This window comes from Desmodus rotundus, chromosome 4 (assembly GCF_022682495.2).
Source record: "Desmodus rotundus isolate HL8 chromosome 4, HLdesRot8A.1, whole genome shotgun sequence".
NCBI classification, from domain to species: domain Eukaryota; kingdom Metazoa; phylum Chordata; class Mammalia; order Chiroptera; family Phyllostomidae; genus Desmodus; species Desmodus rotundus.
The window spans coordinates 11938153-11960243 of record NC_071390.1 but is presented as its reverse complement, the minus strand read 5'-3'; the positions used below and the strand labels follow the sequence as shown (position 1 = coordinate 11960243).

General features: G+C 51.3%; 1 protein-coding gene across 3 annotated transcripts in view; it reads left to right on the top strand.

Annotated features, from left to right (window-relative positions):
* Positions 1 to 22091, top strand: part of VWA2 (von Willebrand factor A domain containing 2) — a 41707-nt gene that overhangs the window by 17439 nt on the left and 2177 nt on the right. For all 3 annotated transcript variants that reach the window (XM_053923326.1, XM_053923327.1, XM_045191644.3), the window contains exons 5-13: positions 3032 to 3141; positions 7840 to 8034; positions 11293 to 11426; positions 12021 to 12153; positions 14767 to 14822; positions 16494 to 16601; positions 17661 to 18233; positions 20224 to 20775; positions 21458 to 21583. In XM_053923326.1, the coding sequence (XP_053779301.1) occupies positions 3032 to 3141; positions 7840 to 8034; positions 11293 to 11426; positions 12021 to 12153; positions 14767 to 14822; positions 16494 to 16601; positions 17661 to 18233; positions 20224 to 20775; positions 21458 to 21583 (1987 nt within the window). The remainder of the gene's footprint in view (positions 1 to 3031; positions 3142 to 7839; positions 8035 to 11292; positions 11427 to 12020; positions 12154 to 14766; positions 14823 to 16493; positions 16602 to 17660; positions 18234 to 20223; positions 20776 to 21457; positions 21584 to 22091) is intronic.

The following is a 22091-nucleotide window of genomic DNA, read 5'->3' as shown; positions in this document are numbered from 1 at the left end:
CAAAAATACTTCATGGCTGGTGCTTTTGGGAGTAGCTGTCCCCAGCCGACAGGGTGCCAGAGTTCAGGAAATTTGATCTCAGCCTTGCCACACCTAAATAGGTAGGTTAGTACTGGCAGCCCAGACAGTGTCCACAGCAAGGAGGGGAACAGGGAGAGGCCTGGGAATTTCCATAAATGAGGGAACCTGATTAGGTACAGAGTGGCTCCATTCTCTTAAGAGGGCAGAAGCTGGGTGTGTAAGGAGATATACGTGGGCTTGGCCCAAGAAGAGCTTTCTCACAGCAAGACTTACTGAGCAAAGGAGTCAGGTGTCTCTTTCAGTGAGTGAGTGAGTGAGTCTCCTGACCTGCCTGGGGTTCCGTCAGACTTGCTGGAATTCTAGCGAAGGTTTTTTTTTTCATCAGGGAGATTTCAGATGCTTCCACCTGATTTTTGGCTGCAGGTTTTATGTTCTTGCTGCTGTGTTTTTGTTGTCTAGTTCTCTCCATGTACAAGAGATTTTACTTTCTATATAACTTTAGTGTTCAGGAGGAAGTTTTCAAGTAGCTATAAATTAAGGCTTTTATGGATGCTCTGCTGTTGAAGTGGTTAAGTGGATTTAAGGTGTTTGAAGTCTTCCTCTCAACACTTAAAAAGCTGAGAAGTTAAAAAAAAAAAAAAGCAAGCTGAGAAGTTCACTTCCTGGCTGTGTGAAGTGATTCAGCAGGGTCATTACTGTGGGATGAGGAGTCTGGGCGGGCTTGCTTCTCAGTGCACAATAAACTGAAGATAAAAGATAAAAGACAACTCTTTTGCTCCCAAACCACCAATTAAATTAAATGCCTTAACTACTGACTCAAACTGTTAGTATCTTGTTTTGTTTTGAAGTTGTATCCTTCCTGCTTCATTCAAGTAAGTACACCCAGCTGTTGGTCTCAAGGGAGGTTTGGGTTGTTTTTTTTTTTAACCTAAGGAATTCATTTACATGGTTCAATGAAAAGACATCTAGTGAAAACTATCCCTTTTACCCACACAGTTTCAATTTGCTCAGTCTCCCTGTCTGCTTTCTTGAGCATTCTTATAGAGTCGCTTCGTGCAAATGCAAGAAATATGAGTATTTATCCTCACTTCCCCCTTTCTATACAGAGAGGAATAGGTGATACGCACGCTTCTATTCCTTGTCTTATTGTCTTCACATGGTCTTGGAAGCCTTTCTGTTTCTAGGTGACGTAGGTATTAGCATACGTATATATTTTATAGCCGATTGTTGTCTCAGTGTAAGGATTTATCAATGTTTAACTAACCGACTCCCTACTGATGGGCATTTGCTGTTACAAATATACTGTGAGCTTGTAAATATGTCATTTCCCACATGTGGAAGTGTATCTGTAGGATAAATTCCCAAGAGTGTTATGCATTTGTAATTTTCAGTAAGTATTGACAAACTGCTCCCAGGGATGCTGGAACATTTATGTTCTCACCATGAAAGTCTGAGAATGCTGGTTACTCCCTGCAAACATTGTTTCTGGCTTATTGATACATCTCAGTGTGGGCCCCTCAAACATCTGTTTGGGTGTTAAAGAAGTATTTGTATTTCCTGTTGTGATCTCTGTTCATATTCTTTGCCCATTTTTTTTGTTGGCCTTTTACACATCAATTTCTAGACACTCTTTATATTTTGGGGAAACTAACCCTTCGTCTCTGACGTGAGCTGCAAATACCGTTTCCCTTTTGTCTTCAGTGTTTGGTTGGATCAGGATATGGGTTGCCCTGCAGAAGTTTTCCTCGTGTAGTCGATTTATCAGTCTTTCCTTTATGACGTCTGGATTTTTAGTCATAGTAAGTAAGGTCTCTTCCACTCTGAGGTTTTAAAGGAATTCTCCCAGGTTTACTTCAAGAACTTTCATGGTTATATTTTTCACATTTAAACCTTGAATCCATTTGTACTTTATCCTTCATTCTTCTCCAGGTTGACCCAGTTGTTCCCAAATCACTGAGTAACTAGACCACGTTCCCCACCCCCCCTGCTGGTTTGAGATGCCCCCCTTTATCCCTGGCCAAATTCAGGGAGATTTTAAAAGCATCATGTCTCAGAAGCTTTTTTGTGAGCTTCTCCCGGCTCTGCTTTCCAGTGCCCATCTCTCCCACATGCCCACACAAGATTTCTTCCTACTTAGGATGCCCAGCGGCTCCTCCTCAGAACGTCCTGGGAGGAAAGTCCAATGGGCCGTGCTCACTGGGAGCAGATGCAGCCCACCTGGTGCGGCGAGAGCTTTGATCCCCTCCCGGGCACCAGACCGTTACTGCATCCAGATTGTCCCCCAATCTGACTCTGGTCTGGGGAGTTAGCCTTTCCCTGGCATGGCAGGAGCAGGCTTGGAAGGGCTGACGCCCTCTGCAACCAAGGGTGGGTGTGCGGTGGCTGTGGTTAGGGACGAGCCAGCGGGGGTGGTGGCTGTGCCTGTTTCTGTGACACCCCTGACCAGGTCAGCAGGCATTTTGCTGAAGGCCTGTGCTGGTGGCTGCGGGGGGAAAGCAGTAGGGCTGAATCTTGTGAAGATGAAAGGCACAGAGTGCCGTGGCCTGGCTCCCTTTCTTCCTCACCCTGGCCAGACCCGTGTCCTCTCCACATTTTAGTTGCTCCAGCAGTCCTGTGGGTATGAAGAGTGCCTCTGCGGGGTAAATGAAATAAGGAGAGAACACGTAAAACGGTTTCTGCTCATCTGGCAGGCCACGCTAAGTGTGAGCAGAGGCCCTGCCCTGAAGATACTCTCAGCTCAGCCGAGTGAAATGCCAGAATGGGGGTCAGGAAGATTGAATTGGTGGTTGTCAGTGCAGAACACAGGCAGGTTTGACTGTTTCCTTCCAGATTCTTCTCCTGGTCTTTGGAACCGCTCCTCAGGGAGACCAGAGAGAGCTCTGGCACGGGAATTTGTTGTGTGGGCAAGAGACAGGGTGGTTACCCTTTCTCGCCCCATCTTCAGGCCTCTTAGGAATGCCTGTGACTTGGCCCTGTGCCCAGCCCCTGGGCCCTCTGTCTCCTCCTGCAGGTCAGGGTGGGAGCAGTCCAGTTCAGTTCCAGTCCGTGGCTGGAATTCCCCTTGGATGCCTTGTCAACCCAACAGGAAGTGAAAGCAGAACTCAAGAGGATGGTGTTCAAGTACGTATGCTCAGGCACTGCCCTGGTGGGGTGCAGCTAGCGGCTTCAAATCGCTCTGGAAGGGTTTGGCTCTGCGCTTGACCTCCCAGAGAGGGCTGGGGGTCCGGAATGCCAGCTGTGCCCAGTGGGTAATGAGAATCCCCTTCTCATAAAGTTCACATATTTAATGTATACGAGTCGGTGGTTCTGAGTATATTTTCAGAGTTATGCAACCATTACCAGAATCTAATTTTAGAACATTTTCATCATCCCCAAAAGAAATCTTATAAATAGACATTTCTAAGAGAAGATATATAAAGGGCCAATAAGCACATGAACAGATGTGCAACATCGTTAGTCACTGAGGAAATGCAAATCAAAACTATAATGAAATACCACTTTATACTCACGGGGAAGGCTAACATAAAGGACAGACAGTAACAAGTGCTGACAGGGATGTGGAACTCTCATACAGTTGGTGGGATTATAAAATGGGGCAGCCACATTGAAAAACAGTTTGGCAGTTTCTCAGAATGTCAGACATAGAGTTACCACGTGACCCTGCAACTCCACTTGAAGGAAATTGAAAACGTATGCCCACACAAAGTCATATGCCCTAATGTTCATAGCACATTGTTTGTATGGCCAAAAAATGGAAATAGCACGAAAGTGTCATGGGTAAACAGAAAACGTGGTGTATTCATCCAATGGAATATTATTCAGCATAACCAGAGTCACACTGCTCGTCCAATAGGCCCCGCCCAGCTGTCCTCTCCCACCTCTCCCTCCCCCCCCCACCCCAAGTAGTTGGTCGAGCCTCTTTCTCAGCTCTGGTGAAAGTCATGATGATGTGATTCACGCTACAACATTTGGACGAACCTTGAGAACACTATGCTAAGTGAAAGGAGCAGATGCAGTTTACAAATTGTATAATGTCATTTACATGAATGTCTGAAATAGGCAAATCTGTGGAAAGGGAAAGAAGATTAGTCATTGCCAGGGGCTATAGGGAGGGAGAATGGTGGGGGGGTGGCAGGGGGAGTGACTGCTGATGAGCATAGGGCTTCTTTTGGGGGTGATAAAAATGTTTTAGAGAATGTGATGGTTGCATAATTCTGTGGCTATATACTAAAAACTGAATTGTATACTTTAAAAGGGTGAATGTTATGTTAATTCTATTATTATCATATAATATTTAATTATCATATAAACTTTTTATCCATGATATGTTCACTAACATTTGCAGGGGGGGAAGTAGCCTGTTGGTCTGTTCAGGACTGAAAGTCTAGAACTGTTTGGGTGACTTTGACTCAAATGATTTGACCCTGCTCTCGTCTGAAAAACTAAGCTAACTGCAGCAAATTGTTTCAAAAAGGCACTTCAGAGATCGTCTAGTATCTATTCCAAGTCTTTATTTTATGGAGGGAGGATGCTGAGGTCATGAAGGAGCCAGTGACTTGGCCAGGACCAGGGTCACACTGCTAGTCCAATAGGCCCCACCCAGCTGTCCTTCCCCACCCTACCTCCCCACGACCCCCACCCCTCCCTGCCCCCTAAATAGTTGGTCGAGCCTCTTTCTCAGCTGTGCTGAAAGTCATAACTGGGGGCTGGAGAGTATTCTTCATGACATGAAGCCCAGAGCCACATTAGGGATGTGCCAGAGGAGGACACCAGAGGTGGAGAATGAAGCCTCATGTACGTCTGAACGTGATCAGCTCTGTTGGGGGGGGATGTGTGCAGTTAGCACTGTGTATCCTGGGATAACGACAAGAAACAACAAACAGGGCAAGGCGGCAGTGACTAACACTCTGGCCACACTTGCGGGGTCACTGGGGACACTAAACATGAAGACACTGTTACTCATCAGAACAGAGGAATGCTGGCCGAATGGGAATGGTGGCCTCTCCGGGGCTCTTTTCTCTTTTTCTGCAGTGAAGTTTTAAATGTTGGCCTGATCAGATCAGGTTCACCTAAAACCTGGAACTCTTGCCTTTCTAGACCAAGGAGATTCCCTAGAAGTACGTTTTGAGGTGGCTTAGAAACCACCCTGATAATCAGCATATTGCTACTTTGCAATAGAAACTTAAAAAATATCAAAACGAAGCCCTTCAATATTGCACCCTGTGATAACATAAAATAAGATAAAACATGGCCAGCATTGGCTCTGAAAGCCCAGCACTCCTGGCCAGCTGGCTGGGCAGGCTCACTCCGTCATTTCATTAACCTCCCAGTAAGGCAACTCTGGGTTTTGTGATGGGATTTTGGGGGGACCCCATCTACAGCTTTATCAGAGTTTTACTGTATTTAGATAGAGCTACAGAGATAGCATTCACCACTTTACCTTAGTACAAAGCCTCTCAGAGCCTTCTCTGCCGATCTCAAACCACATTAACATTTAAACATAGCTTTTAGAATAGTTATAAAGCACTTTGCTCTTTTTAACTGAATATTATGTGGTAGGTATTTCTGCATAAAGCCATATTTTTCATGTTGATCCTGTTTAGTGGTTATATAATAATCCAATGAATTGAACTATCACAATGTATTAAATCATTCTAAAAGGACATAATTTGCATTGATTCCAGGACTTTTGTTGATTGCCTTTAAAAAAAAAGGGGGGGAGGAAATAATGTAATCAACATTTCTATACCCATAGTGAGTTTTCTTATGAAATATTTTTCAGAGTGTGTTCCATGGATTACCTGCATCAGAATAAGTGGGAGAGGGGAGGCTGGTTTTAAAAAATGTAGATTTTCAGATCAGTCAAACACCTACCAGTTGGGACTCTCTGAGGATAGGATCTAAGAATCTACATTATTAAGTTTCCTGAGGGATTTTCTCACTCCCTGGGGTTTGAGACTACCTCAGAAGACCTGTTGGAATAGGCTGCTAGTTGGTTCACTGTGCTCATGAACACCAATGGAGAGTGGTCACCAGGTACCAGGTACTCGGAGGCGCTAGGCACAGCATCAATCCTCAAACAGTACAATTCCTTTCCCTGCTTTAATAGGGAAGGGACCTGAGTCTCAGGTTAGGTAACTTCTCCAAGTTTACCTGGCTAATAGATCACAGGACTAATATTTGAGTCCCACTCACAGGCTGTAATTTGCCAACCCCTGGAGAGGAAAGACCATTGGCTCTGCAATCAGCACGCCTGGGCTTCAACTCCAGTTCTGACCACCACTGGTCTGAACTTTCCTTTGCTTCCTGATCTCCCTTTCATCTAGTCTACCTCGCATCTGGTGGGTCCACGGTAAACACTAGGGGGTTGAGAACAGTAAGCGGCTTTTTGATCAACACAGATCCTGATCTGAGGAAGACTAAGAGTCTTCATTCTAGGACTTGTCCACTGTGGTTGACATTCATTAACTTCGTGGAGCTCCGCAAAGAGAATTGCCCTTTAAGAGCTCAGGGATGACAGAAAGCAATGAAAGGGAAGGCTCTTCTAGGCCTGGCCCATCCATCCTCCCCAGGCACAGGCTTCCATGCTCTCTGCTCACCTCTGTGCTGGATGGAAAGGACTTTGAGGACTGAGAGGAGGGTGGAATCACAACACGAAAGGAGCGTAGGTCCTGGAGTAGCTGCTTGGAGGACAGCAAACCTGGACAGGGGCCTGGGCAGGAGGACCATGGCGACTTGCATGAGAAATCAACACTTTTAGTGTTAAATATATATATATATACACACACACATATATATACACACACACACACTCATACATGCATACACACACACAAAGACAGTGCCCACGCCTTGTGTCCGTTGGATATTTTCACTTTAGAAGAATGGCCGTAAGCTCCTCTATGAGGGCTGAATTAAAGGCAGGTGTTGCCTTACCTTATACTCAGACTGTAATGAGTATGCACCTGCCCCCCACCGATCTGTAGTCTGTGATTGGTCAGTGTTTCAGGATGATGACTTAACAGGGTTTTCTCTGTGTGTAGAGTTAATCGCTCGTGCTTGGATGTGTTACCATCCACTGAAAGTTGGCCTAAAATCCGCTGTACCGAGTCATTCTTTTCTGCCCAGTTGACACTGAGAGCCAGCAGGCCTCCCTCTGAGGACCTGCACGAGCCTCCTATCATGAGATTTAGTAGGGATTCTGCGCTGGGATTCCAAGCTCATCAACAGTCCCTATAACTGGGCTCTAAGGTTACAGAATCTTTAGCATCCCAACGAGATGGGACCATTGTAACCTGCCCTGATCCAGAGGCAATGAATCAGTTTACCCTTCCATCACCTGACCCTGAATTTCGAAGTGGGCCAGGCAGGCCTGACAACGGAAAGGACCCTGTCATTCACTCTCATGGATTCTTACTAAGCTCTGCTATCTGACTTCTCACCCCAGGGAGAGGTGGAGGCACAACAGGAAGGGAGTGACACAGGGGTGGGGAGATGGGAGGCGGGTGTCACACAGAGGACAGCAGTTGTCAGCCCGGAGCCATCACTGGGGAAGAAGAAAAGAGCGACATTCTTACCTAAACAACAGCGCTGTGTGGGGTGCATCTTAAGATACCAGGAAAAGTTCACTTCTCTTCTTCATTGTGGTTTTGAGGGTGAGAAAGTGCATCTCTGCTGGTGGAATTGTCACTTTGAGCCTCTGCCAGGAGGCCGTGGCCGGCACTCCTAATGGAGGAGCCATTGTTTCAGGCTGTCTTCCGGCTTCCCCTCTCTGGATCACTAATTCTCCCTTTGTTTCTTCCTCCTGGGTGAGCTCAGAGGAGGGCGCACAGAGACAGGCTTGGCTCTGAAGTACTTTCTGCGCAAAGGCTTCCCGGGGGGCAGAAATGCCTCCGTGCCCCAGGTGCTCATCATCATCACTGACGGGAGGTCCCAAGGGCACGTGGCGCTGCCCGCCAAGCAGCTGCAGGAAAGAGGTGTCACTGTGTTTGCCGTGGGGGTCCGCTTTCCCAGGTAAGACACTCCATCACTCAGCCCGGCCTGGGGACCCAGGTGTGGCTGAGAGATTCACAGCCGTGGAGGGTGGGGGAGGTGGACACACCATACTGGCTCCACCAGGATCCGGCTTTTCTTCACTTGTTGTGCTGTTGCTGGAGCACCGGGGCTCCAAGTCTGGAAGTCTGAGCACTTGCCTGTCTTTAGTCTGAACGTTTGGTTTGAAGTGCCTGAAACTCGACTTGAATTTCTTTGGGAAGAAATGGGAAATTCATGAACTCATCTAACTGTACCCGGTGGGTCCAGGGTCCCTGCTGGTGAGCAGGAGGAGCCAGGGCCTTGAATGCCATTGAGATTCTGTCCCCTCCTGTGTCTCTGGGAGCTGGGATGGCAGCTGCAGGCTGCTTCCAGCTCACAGCTTCCCCACTGTGCCCCAGGGAGAAAAGACTCAGTTCTCCAGCTTCTAGTTGAATAATCCAAGAAAATGTTCTGATGAGGCTGCGTCCCACACCCACTCTTGAGGCCTGGGCTGTGGGGTGACTGGCTGCTGTCCTCCACCCACATTTCTCTGATGCTGGAAGATGCCTTTTTAGGGGATGGGGAGGCACAGTTCCTTAATGCGCTGTTATGTTTATGGGCACCTAGGTGTTGCGGATATTAAGTGGAGTGACTGGTCTGGGCACCCTGCCTGCGTGTAGAAATCCCTTTATTCATTTTAGGACATTATTTACTCTCTTAGTCAATAAAGATAGGTTCTTATGTGAGGTGCTATTCTAGGTTCTGGGGATACAAAGACAACCACACAACCATACAAGCCCTCATGGACCTTCCATCCCAGGAAAGGAACTCAAAATCAAACAAGTGAATGAATAAATGAAGTAATATAATTCCATGTGGAAATGAAATAGAGGAGAAAAATAAACTGGGTTGAAGGGTTCCCTACTGATGGGGAGTAGAGAAGATAGGGATTTCAGGTAGGGAGGTCCCTCAAGGCTTCTTTGAGGAGTTCCTTTTGAGCAGAAACAACAGGCCAAGCAGGTGGGTGGCAAGTGCAAAGGCCGTGCGGCCATAGGTAGCTGAGTGAGTTATAGGAAGAGCAAGACAGCCAGGGAGTGGCTGGAGCCCAGCAAACCAGGAGCAAACTATAAGAAGTAAGGTATAGGAGGTGGGCGGAAGTCAGGTCTTGAGACTATGTGGGTCATAGTAGACTTTGAAGCTTCTTGTGAGTAGGTTGGGAAATCTCTGGAGGGTTTTGAGCAGGGAAGTGACAGGAATTGGCTTACATTTTAGAAGATCATACTGGCTTCCAGGTAGAGAATAGACTGCTGGCGTGGGGCAGAGGGAGACGCAACAACGGGGCAGTGGAGAAACCAGCTAGGAGGGCTCGGCACCCGCAGAGATGATGAGAGGAGCGGTTAGCCTTAGGTATGTTTGGAAGGCAGAGCAACGGAATGGCTGCCGAATTGGATGTGGGCCCAGCCCCAGGGTGAGTGGCGGTGCTGATGGGAAAGACTGGAGGATGACGAACAAGGAAATTGAGTTCCGTTTGAAACAGGTACATTTGAGATGCACATTGGCCATCTAGGTAGAGAAGCTGACTAGATAGTTGGAAATAATGGTCTGGGGCATAGGAGAGAGGACCAGACAGAGGTCGAAACTGGAGGTGGTATTTGAAGCCTAAATAAGACCCCTAGGGAGTGCAGGTTAGAAAGGGGAAGAAGAGAGACTGGGGGAGACTGAGGGACCGTGGGGATATCCCAGACTTTGCCACGTCCTGGGGGTGCTGTTGACCGCCACCATCCTGAGCCATTGTTGTCATTGCCAGTAAGTTGGTATTTAGCCCAGGCTGCTTGTCATTGGTCCTTTTGAGAGAGGGGCCTGGCTTCATGGCTCACTGCCTCCTCCTCCCACAGCACTGAGTGAAGTGCAGTGAACACAACAGTTCAAAGGCCCAAAGGTTTGCCAGTGAGGATGGAATCCACCACACGTGGGCAACACGTGGTAGAAACACGGGGCCTGCCAGGGTGGGGGCGGGGTTCTTCTGAGCTGCAGACACAGGAACCTCTGAGGAAGCCTCCCAGACCCACCTGACCCCTCCCCCAGCTCCTAGTAAAAGCGTAGTGACTGTTGACCAGTGGTTCTCAAAGTGCGTCCACTGGACCAGCAACATCGGTGTCACCTGGGAATGTGTCAGGAACGTCAGGGCACACACTGGGGCCCTGTCCCATGGAATCCAACACTCGGGGAAGAGGCGCCTCCGCCTGTGGTTTCTCTGCCCCTCCGTGATTCTGACGGCCACCCAAGTTTGAGAACCACCACTGTGGGCCACGGGAGGCTCCGTGTGACTTTTCTCCCCTTCCAGCAATTACTGAGCCACTTCCCTGGTGGCTCTCCTCTCTGGCTGAGCGTCAGCCTTACCAGGGAGCTTGTAAGAAAGGCTGTTGCTGGGTGGGGTCAGGCAGAGCTGCCCCCTGCAAGTGTGAACATGAGTCCACAGCTGAGAGCCACGTCTGTGTGCTGGGCCCTGTGCTCGGTCCTGGGAGGAATGTCAGGTTTATGTGGCGTCAGAGAATAGAGAAGTCAGAGAAAGAGATGAAATTTCTGCCACATTGCCGAACCTTGGCCTATTTTGATGAATTTTTGATGGGCAGGATTCTAAGTGCATTACTGACTGTCCTGTCTTCTTGAAAAGAGGTTCCTCTACCTCATCTCACCTTTTCATCATGCCCCGTGCTGCCCACCACTTTGTCCTGGGCACTGAACGGCGCCCTCTGGCTGTGAGAGTGTGCTGGCTCCTCTCTCAGATGGCTTCCTGTTGCTGGCCTTTGAGTCCTTAAGTTCACTGTTCATAATTCTTCCTTAGTTTTGCTATTACTAGCTATTCTTTTTTGCTCTTTTCTTTCCTGGAACCAGTTTCTTTCATTTCATTTCTGATTCAGTTCTCCTCCCCAGCTGTGGGTTACAAGACCAGATAATGAAAGCTATTGGGACCTTGTGTGAAATTTGAGTGTGAGGCTCTCCCGTGGGGAGGTCCGTGGGCTGTGGCGTGCATGCATTATGACCCATGGCTGTGCATCCTTGAGGCCATCCTGTGGTTCACTTCTGGACCTCACCTGCGCCCTGGATGGCTGCGCTTGCAGCCAAGTGGCTTGTGGATCAGCAGGGGTGGTGTTGCCGTCCACGAGGAGCCCATGTTCTGGAAGATGGGCTGGCAGGAGGAAGGTGGGTTTGGAGTGACAAGACAATGCAATCTCTCTGCTGGCGGCTGGGGCACAGGTGGGAGGAGCTGCACACACTGGCCAGTGAGCCCAGGGAGCAGCACGTGCTGATGGCTGAGCAGGTGGAGGACGCCACCAATGGCCTCTTCAGCACCCTCAGCAGCTCCGACATCTGCACCTTCGCCTCTCCAGGTAGGCCTTCCAGCCTGGGAAGACGTGGGCTTGCCCGAGTGGAAATGGAGTGTGGGATGAGGGTTCCCCAAGCATGAGGTCAGGACTCAGGAGCCTCCCCAGGAAGGGTAGGGAGAGGGCTGGGGCCCAGCAGCCTTGACCCTGGGCCCCTCTGCTGTGTTCTGCCTCCCTGTGTCAGGCCCTGCGGGTTGCTCAGCTGGAACCCTGAGCCTTGTGGGGTAAAGGGGACCAGGACTTGGGAGCACGTGGGGCCCCTGTGCCTATCCCCCGCTCGGGAGGAAGAGCCAGATGAGCTCTCCTGCTGTGCCCTGCTGCGGTCAGCACACCGCACTTCAGCTGCATTTGTAGTTGTCTTCGTCAGGGTCCACCGGGAGCAAAGTGAAGTATGTTACAGGAAGCATACACATGGGAACGTGATGCAAATCTATGCAGGGCAGGGCCTGTGCAGAGGAGATGCCCAGAGACAGGCTCAGCAGCAAGGGGCAGAGCGCAGACCCTCCCCGGCATGCTTGGCCCAGGGCTGAGGGTGGAGGAACCACAGCGGGGGAAGGAGGTGTAACCCTGTCTTCTCCATTGGGCGTGTGCTGTGGACAGACTGCAAGGTCCAGCCTCACCCCTGTGAGCGCAAGACGCTGGAGACGGTCAGGGAGCTTGTCGGCAACGCCATGTGCTGGAGAGGATCACGGGGGATCGATGGTGTGCTGGCCGTACTCTGTCCCTTCTCCAGGTGTGTCCATGTGGTCTGGGGTCAGAGCCCAAGGGCATGGCCTGGGTGGGGGTGGAGGTCCCCAAGGCTGAGTGCTCAGGAACTGCAGGGCTTGGAGGAGTGCTGGGAGGGAGCCAGGGACGGAGCTCCCTGGGTATAGGGAGGGGTGGCAAGGGCACAGCCATTCTGGAGGCTGGTAAGTGAGCCAAAAGCTGTCCTGCAGGACAATGGTCTGCATGTAGGAGGGTGAACTGGTTGCGTGGTTCCTCAGAACACCAGTTTCCACATTTCTGGGGGCTAAGTGAGGCAATAGGCTTAAGATCTTGGATGAATTTCAGTGAGGAGGCCATGGTGATGCTGGAATCTTCAGGACCTGAGCTCAGGCATTCTAGACTACCTGCTGCCCGGCCAGCAGCCTGTCCCTCACAAGTCCCCAGACTGTCCTTCGACACTTTATCCAGACTACCTGCAATACAGCACCTGGCCGGCACCAGTGAGCCGCCCTCTCGCCCTGTCTGGAGGGCCAGGGTGGCGTGTGAACCAGCTGCATCTTGGCCCCTTGCTTGCCCTCCAGTGAGATCAGATCATGCACAGCAATGAGATGGGTTGGCCGAGCAGCGTGAGGGCCCTGCTGGGCCAATGCAGAGCCTGAAGGCCGCCTTGGCAGGGCAGGACCGTGCCCCACACGTGGTTTGGAGGAAGTGGGCCTCGTGCCATGTCAGAGCCCATGGAGGCTCTCTTGAGCTCCAGAGGTTTCACATGAAAGGCGACACTTCTTTGTTCCCCAGTTACCGCTTTCCAGGTGCTACCCTGAGCCATGACGCAGTGTGCAGAGAGAAGCAGGCACAGTCACTGCCCCCAAGATGCCCCCAGTCGAGAGGGGCCGTTGGACAGGCAGACCAGTGACCACCCTGAGGCATCCCAGGTGCCAGGATGGGGACTGTCCTCCCTGGGATGGACAGTGCACTAATGCTGGAGGCTCCTACAGGAAGGCCTGCACAGAATAAGCTCTTCATCAGTTCCCTCATTCAGGAAATACTCACTGGGGCCTCCTGTGTTGCCAGCACTGTCCCAGGTCCCTGGGAATCAGCATGAACGGCTCAGCAACATCTGCCCTCGGCTCATGAGTTGACACTCCAGTAGGAGGCAGGGGGCAGCAGTCAATAAAATGAATATATAAAATATACTAGGAGGTAGTCTTAAGAAAGAACCCAGGAATGGGACTCGGTGGGGTGGGCCAGTGGTGGGACTTGCATGTGACATCTGAGTCCAGACTTGAGGGGAGGTTCGGGACGAGTCATGTGCAGATCTGGCAAAGTCTCGTGGCCAGTGTCTGCTCCAGCAAGGCAGGCCCCCAGTGCAGGCCCGGGTGGGGAGCTGGCTGGGCTGGGTCTTGTGGTCTTAGGAGGAATACACGTGGAGAAGGAGCAGATTTCTCTTTAATGAGCTGGCAGCTTGACAAACTTGATCTCAGCGACTCTGTGAATTTGTAATTGATGTGTCTTTGACTGCAAGGGGATGTTTTGCTCCAGGAAAAGTTCTGCCCTAGAGGTGAGCCCATTAGCCTGCCCCTGTGGTGGCCCAGGGATCTGTAGGAAGAAGTCCTCTTTGGAAAATGTTAGAGAACTTTTACCATGGCTCAAAGAGGAGAATGTCTTTGGGTGAGCTGTCCTTGGAGCTGCTGCCAACCAAGAGGAGGGCGTTCTGCCCATGCATGAGGAGCCCCTCCTGCTGAGGCCGGCCCATCACCCTGCAGACGCAGGCACTGAGGGCTGAGGGCAGGGGCTTTGGAGTCGGATGGTGGGGTCTGGATCCCACCTCTGCTGTGTTCTAGTAGCCATGTGACTTTGAGCCTGTATCTGCTTCTAGAAGATGGGGATAACTCTCTCCAGGTACCTGTGGATTCAAAGTAACCATGGGGACATCTGGAGCATGGAAGCCACCAGAGGAATGGTGGCCCTTGTGTTATCACAGAATGTTAGCACTCAAGCGGACCTCAGATGTCATCAAGTCCAGTGGTTTGAAAATCTTGAGCTACTCAGCCTCAGATGGACACTTGTGCAGACCAGAGAGATCACATTTGGGGTAAAGGAGTGTGGCTGTGGCACTGGGGTGGATTGGCACCCTGGCCACTCAGTCTCTTTCCCTCCATCAAGGACCCAAGGAACGCAGTTGAAAACTACAGATAGAGTTACTCTGTAGAAGGAGGAACCAAAGAGAAGGAAAGTAACTTGCCTAGGGTCACACAGCCAGAATCCAGTTGCCTAATTCCCACTTTCCCACCCCCTGCCCCTTGCCTCCTGCTCCCTGCCTTGTGCTGGCCCCAGGAAGTAACTTGTAATGGAAAGCTGTTCTCGCCATTCAGAGTTTTGAACACAGGTATCTCTAACTTCTCACATGATGGCCAACTTACATTGTCTTTTTATTTTTTTATTTCCTCTGGGTAGATTGAAACATTCCATTCTCTATATACAGATAAAAGCTGGGGCGGAATCTAGAAAGAAAACAAGGAAGTCTTTCTTGACCAGCTTCTGCATTGGAATTTTCTATCAGCTTTGTGTTTTAAATAACCTTCCCTGTTTCTGTCCTCCTGTTAAAACTTTGATCTCTACCATTTGTTTCCTTCAATGGTAGCTGGAAGAAAGTGTTCTTAACCCACCCTGCCACCTGCTACAGGACCATCTGCCCAGGTACAGGCTGCCTCTTGGATTCTCCTGCTCTGTCTGGGCCCTGGGACTAGGCCAATCTTTTATCTCTTGTGGGGTGTTTGTTCATGCCAGGCTCTGTTCTCAGGTTTTCCCTGGATTGGTCCATGCAGTCCTCACACTAACACAGTGGAGCAAGTTCAGTTTCCCCCCTTTCTAGATGAGGTTACTAGAGCTTGAGGGCCTGAGTAAGTGGAGGGGGCCATGTTCATTAACTCCAGGGCCCAAAGCCTCGCTGTCCTGCTGTGCCAGCCCACAGAGGCTGTTGACAGCCATGGGTGGAACTTGAGAAACAGCACCACCTGCACCACAGCATTCCCCGAGTCTTAGGACACCCACGCTGTCGACTTCATGTTACTGAGACCTTCATCCTTATCAAGCTCAGGTCCAGCTCCAGTTAATCACGATGGCCACCTGGGGCTTCTCCAGGCCTCCTTTGCAGCCGTGGGCCACCAGGGTATGTTGTGTCAGTTTGCTAGGGCTGCTATGACAGAATACAGCAGACTGGTGGCTTCAACAACAGAAATGCATTTTCTCACAGTTCTGGAGGCGGCAAGTCCAAGATCAAGGTGTCAGCAAGTTTGGTGTCTTCCAAGCCCTCTCCACTTGCCTTGCAAATGATCATTTTGTCATTGTGTCCTCACATGGCCTGTGCTCTGTGCACGTCCCTGGTGTCCCTTCTTCTTCTAAGGACACCTATTGGATTAGGACCCTCCCTATGACCTCAATTAGCCTTAATTTCCTCTTTAAAAGCCCTGTGTCCAAATACAGTCACATTCTAAGGTATTGAGGGTTAGGACTTCCACATATGGATTTGGGGTGGGGGACACAATTCAGTCCCTAACAGTCCAGGGCCCATGGGCACATCCCCAAGTGAGCCAGTAACTCATGCAGCGCCTTATGGAGCTCACCACTGAGTGTCCCTCACCACCCACTCCCACCCTCCTGTACGTGCCTCACTCTCCTTCCCCTCTTTGCTATACGTCGTTGCAGCTATTGGGTTGGCCAAGAAGTCCGTTTGGGTTTTTTTTTCATAAAATAAAAGACACATTTTTCATTTTCACCCATATCTTTATTAATTTGGATATTTTGAGTATGTCTGCTACCTCCTGCTATTGGCTTCTAGTGGGTGGAGGCCAGGAGAGCTGCTAAACATCTTCCAATGCATGAGACAGCCCCACAGCAGAGAGTTATTTGGCCAAAATTGTCAGTAGTACCAAGAAACTTCACAAATTACTTCTGACACTTTTGATCGGTCACAGAACCTTCTCCACACACTGCACCATTTCTCTTTTGTGTGTGTTTCAGGTGCGTTTTTACCTTTCCTGAAGTAATTAAGTATAATATGCAGAAAATGTTGCGTATCTTCCTCCATCTTCAATGTTAAAATGGCTGCACAAAAGCTCACCAATGCTGATAAGCTTTTTTTAAATGCATGCTGATATGACAGCTGTCAAAATACAATCTAACCAAATTGTTTCAAATGAATTTAAGGACTAGAGCCATTGTACAGAAAAAACTAAACAAGCTTTTTGGCCAAGCCAGTAGTTTCCTCGTGGTTCCTGGGGTCAGGGGGAGCGGGGCTGTGCAGGGGGCCTGCTGGACTCATGCCTGGGGGCTGACAGGCCAGGCTGTTGATGGGCATCTCTCTCATAGGCCCTTGTGACGCACAGCCTTGCCGGAATGGAGGCACGTGTGTTCCAGAAGGACTGGACAGGTACCACTGCCTCTGCCCGCCGGCCTTCAGAGGGGAGGCTAACTGTGGTACGTGTGCACGCGATTTTCAGATGGACCGTAGGGGACCACTGTGGAGAGGTGGTGTCCAGGCTCCCCCGTCTCACCTCTCCCCGCTCAAGCTACTAGGTAGAAACTGGCCCTTGAGGTTTAGAGCCACCTACTAACCAAGTGCACGGCTGCTGTGATGTCTCTGTGATACGGCCTCCGAGTGCTCGTGAGTAAATAACTCAGCTGGTGAGGCTCCAGGGAGGACAGTGGCCTATGAGCTTCAGAATGGCCACCGCCTGACCTTTGAGCACTGCTGAGCCCAGCTGCAGGCTGGGGCTGGCCCAGCTCGGGGCCCTGGCTCTGGGCAGAGCCACTTGTCCCCTCTGCTAGGAGCAGGAGCCTCAACCCTTTTTGGTTTTAAAGGTATGAAGTGGAGACTGTAATGGGCTGCACCCCATAGGTTCGTTGGGGGCTTGAAATCAGATTACGTACAGGGTGGGGCAAAAGTAGGTTTACAGTGCTGAGTACGTAAAAAGTTTGTCCTGGCATTATTTATTAATTATTATATTATTTTCCATACAAACAACTGTGAACCTACTTTTGCCCTGTTCTGTATGTTAAGTGCTTAGCACAATGCCTGATATATAGTAGGGGCTTGTTTAGTAACTTTAAAAAAAATGTAGTGCAGGGTAATTTGGAGATGCACGTGGGAGAAACCAGTCTTGACCCTCTACCTCACAAGCCCCACAAAAATCGATTCCGGATGGATCATAGATCTCAATGTAAAGGGCAGAGCCGGGAACCCTCTGTTTTCCCATCGGAGCGTGTCTTCGAGATTCCTCAAACAGGACACAAGAAGCACCAACCATAATGGGGGAAAGTTATAACACAGATCGTGATCTTTAAATACTGGTTGGGTGGAGATCCTTGGCTAGAGCCAGGAGGAAGCACTCTGTGATGTGCCCTCCGTCTCTCCCTGCTGTCTCCCTCTGGGGACAGAGCTTCCTCCTGCCTGGTGGGGTGCTGAGGCCTCTTGGGTGGGGCGGAGACCGGCCTGCTCCAGGCAGCCACGACATGACAGCTGCTGCAATTCTGCAGCCCCGACGCTGAGCCTGGAATGCAGAATCGATGTCCTCTTCCTGCTGGCCAGCTCGGCGGGCACCACGCTGGAGGGCTTCCTGCGGGCCAAGGCCTTCGTGAAGCGGTTTGTGCAGGCGTCACTCAATGAGGACTCCAGGGCCCGTGTGGGTGTGGCCCGGTACAGCCAGGAGCTGGAGGTGGCAGTGCCCGTGGGTGAGTACCAGGATGTGCCCCACCTGGTCAGGAGCCTGGACGCCATCCCCTTCAGCGGAGGCGCCACCCTCACGGGCAGTGCCCTGCAGCAGGTGGCAGAGCGCGGCTTTGGGAGCTCCCGCAGGACGGGCCAGGACCGTCCTCGCCGAGTGGTGGTCCTGCTCACGGAGTCACACTCCGAGGATGAGGTCGCAGGCCCAGCACGTCACGCGAGGGCCCAAGAGCTGCTCCTGCTGGGCATGGGCAGTGAGGCTGTGCAGGCGGAGCTGGAGGAGATCACAGGCAGCCCAGAGCACGTCACAGTCTACGCCGACCCGCAGGACCTGTTTGACCAAATCCCAGAGCTGCAGGGGAAGCTGTGCAGCTGGCCGCAGCCAGGTAAGATCCAGGTGCCCGGGCCAGTGGCGGAGCAACCTCAGCATGACCCCGGGCCGGCCGTCAGGGGCAGGCCCTTCCTTTTTTTCTACCACTTAACCAAGGCCTGTGCCTATGGGCTGGAACCACTTTTATGCATTATCCACATGAGTAACTTCTCAGTTTACTAGTCAATAAAATGGGGTCAATAATAGCGCCTTATGGAGGGGTTTTGTGAGGATTAAGACAAGCCATGTCCCTGGAGCAGGCACTCAGAAAATAGTAAGTGTTGCTATTTGTCATTATTTTTATTTACTTATCATTATTATTATTATTATTAACAAGAAGCTCAGAATCTACGAAGCATGCTTTAGAAGAGCAGCCTTCCAGCTTCTTCAATGGGAGGTGGGTACGTTCCCACCATGTACACAACTGGAACAAGCATTTCATGGAACAATGCTTGTCCTGCCTACCTGAAATGTGTTCTAATATTTCCCATTGAGTTGCATGACCCATTAAGTTGATTCTGTGACCCCGCCACTGGGGGGTGGTCTGGAGAACCCTGCCCCCTGGGAGCAGAGATTCCCCGTCAGTAGGCAGGGCTTGGCCTGTGGTGCAAGAGGTAGGAGCTGAAACATGTCCTGAACGGGGCCCCTGATTTCTCCCGCAGTGGAGGCAGGTGGCAGCCGCATGGAGAGTTCAGCTCCTCAGCCCCAGAGGTCACTCTGATGAGACCTTCCTTCTTGCCCCTCCGGTCTAGTCTCCCCGTGGCAGCCAGAGTAGGTTTTTTAAAAATAGTTTTAGATTTACAGAAAACTTGTGACAGTGATAGAATTCTCATATGCTCCACAGCCTCTGTCCCTCTTATACGATGTTAACGAGGTGCCTTTGTCAGAATTAAGGAAGCAGCGGTGATGCATTATTAAAGTCTATACATTATTCATTATTTCCTTAGTTTTAACCTCATGTTTTTTTTCGGTCACAAGGATTCCCTCCAGGACACCACCTTACATTTAGTCATTGTCTTAAACTCCTCTCGGCTGTGACAGCGTCTCAGGCCTTCCTTGTGCTAGAGTGGTTTTTAACAACCTGTAAATCAGCTCTCCTCACTCTGCACTTCAACTTTTCCAGTGGTTCCCCTCTGCATTTGGAATTCAGCCCAAACTCCTGCTGGGTTGAGAGAGCTCCCTGTGGTCTGGCCCCTGCAGGTCTCTCCGCAGCTCCTGCATGGGGTGGGGAGCACCTCAGGGCCCGTACCCGCCACCTCCAGCTCAGACTCACTCCAACTCCTCAGAGAAGTCCTGACCACTTCTCCCAATCTACTCATGTTGCTCCTGCTGGTCCCTCTTGGAGTACCCTGCTTTTTCTCTCATGGCTGCTCATGTAACTCGTAATTCTACATTGGATTCACACCTGTCTCCCCCTGGACTGTCAGCCCACCCATGGCGGGCATCGACCCATTTTGTCCACCTGGTACAGTTAGTATCCTGTGTACGGTGCACAGCACGGGGAGGGTGCTCCGTAATGGAATGGATGAGGGTACAGGTGAAGCTGCCTTCACAAAGGGTCCTCAGAGCTCAATGGCTTACACGTGATGGACATTTATTTCTCTCATACCCATTCACAGGTGAGTAGCCTGGGCCAGCAGGGTGGCTTGGCTACTTTGTGGTTCTGCCTCCAGGTCCAAGGTCACTTTCTAAGCCGGAAGGGGTGAGAGGGGAAGTGGAAGGCAAGCAGCTTCCTTTTGAGGATATAACTTGGAAACTGCACAATTACTCCCAATCATACCCTATCCAATAGAAATTAGACGCACGGTCACACCTAGCTGCCAGGAGGGGCGAGAGTTTGGTCTAGCCAGGCATCCCTGCGACCTGCTGATACTCCAGCAGAAGGTGGTGGCAGCCACCGCAGTGGGCAGACAGCAGACTGCTGTGGCCACCTTGCTGGCCTGGTCTAGAGGAGGGGCTCCGCCTGGCAGAGCCTGACCCCGAGGCCACTCTGCTTGCTTCCACAGGCTGCCAGGCACAGTCGCTGGACCTGGTCTTCATGTTGGACGCCTCGGCCTCTGTGGGGCCTGAGAATTTTGCCCAGATGCAGAGCTTCGTGAGAAGCTGCACCCTCCGTTTTGACGTGAACCCCGATGTAACCCAGATCGGCCTAGTGGTGTATGGCAGCCGGGTCCAGACGGTTTTCAGGCTGGACACCTACATCACCCACCCTGCAGTGCTGCGGGCCATGAGCCAGGCCCCCTACCTGGGTGGGGCAGGCTCGGCAGGCACAGCCTTGCTGCATATCTATGACAAGGTGATGACTGTCCAGAGGGGTGCCCGGCCTGGTGTCCCCAAGGCTGTGGTGGTGCTCACAGGTGGGCAGGGGGTGGAAGATGCAGCCGTCCCTGCCCAGAAGCTGAGGAACAATGGTGTGTCTGTTTTGGTGGTGGGCGTGGGGCCTGTGCTGAGGGACACTCTGAGGAGGCTCGCAGGTCCCCGGGACTCCCTGATCCACGTGGCAACCTACACAGACCTGAGGTTTCACCAGGACGCGCTCATCAAGTGGCTCTGTGGAGGTGAGTGGGGAACCCACGCCCTTCGGGTTGCCTCCAAGGCGGCACACCTCAGCCTGAACCTTCACATACATCTTTACAAGGAGTACAGCTCTTCCTGGCTACTGGGCGCTTTCCACGTGCCAGGTTCTGTGCTAAATCCCAAGTTCACGTGACGTCCTGCGGTAGGTGCAGCCGTCCTATTTTGACATTCAGGCTCCAAAAAATTTAACACGGCTACCCCTCCCCAAACTTGAGAGTGTACACACTCCATTTAAACAGAAGACATCTCTGATCACTAGGGTGCCAACACATCCCTCAAGGTTGACACTGACCTTGGTAGTGAATGCCAGAGCAAAGAGCCAACATAACTAGGCCAGCCTGGCTCCAAGGCCTCCTTTTGCCATGACATCCTTCCTGCCTGTTCTAAAGTATGTGACTGCCCTATGGAAGCGGTACTAGGAGCCTAGCACATCTGAGAGAAAGTCTCCATGTGCATGTAGGAAAGCTAGGTGGACGTTGGCTCTTTAACCCGGCCAGGCAGTGTGGAGCACCATTCACATCCTAGCCTGTGACTTAAGGGCCCATAGCAGCACTAGAATGGGTAAGACCCTACCTTAGAGGCCTCGCAGCTGTGCTGGGCTTCCTTAGAGGAGGGGGTCTTCGAGGCTGACCCAGGCTGCGCCCGCTGGGCACTTTCTTGTAGAGGCCAAGCGGCCCATCAATCTCTGCAAACCCAGCCCTTGCATGAATGAGGGCACCTGCGTCCTGCGCAACGGGAGTTACCTCTGCACCTGCCGAGATGGTTGGGCGGGCCCCCACTGTGAGAACCGTGAGTGGAGTCCTTGCTCTGCATCTGTGGGCTGGGGGCTGGCATTCTGGGACCAGCCACGCCCGGGGAACTCAGCTGAAGGCAGGTTCTAGGGTGCTGGCTCCATGGGAGGAATCATAGCATCGTTTGTTCACGAAAGAAACGCGTAGCAGGGGTGTGCTACGTCCCAGGCGTTGATCTGGGTGTGGGGAACCTAGCAGTGAGCAAGAGTCAGAATCCCTGCCCTCGTGGAGCTTCCATGCACGTGGGGGAGCCAGACAGTAAATAAGTAGAACGTGTAGTAGATTGCATGGTACACAGCACACGTGAGCAAAATAATGGTGACTGGGAGGAAGGCCTCTGAGGTGCATCCAGAGGGACTGGGAGACAGAGGGTGCGGGCCCAGATGCTGGGCGGGGGAAGGGGGGTAGATGTGCTGGAAGCCGGTGGGAGTTCTTTTTTTAGTGTTTCCATTTGCTCAGTGAAGAGGGAGGGATCCCCCGAGAGTGAGGGTGGGGAGGCGGTGCAG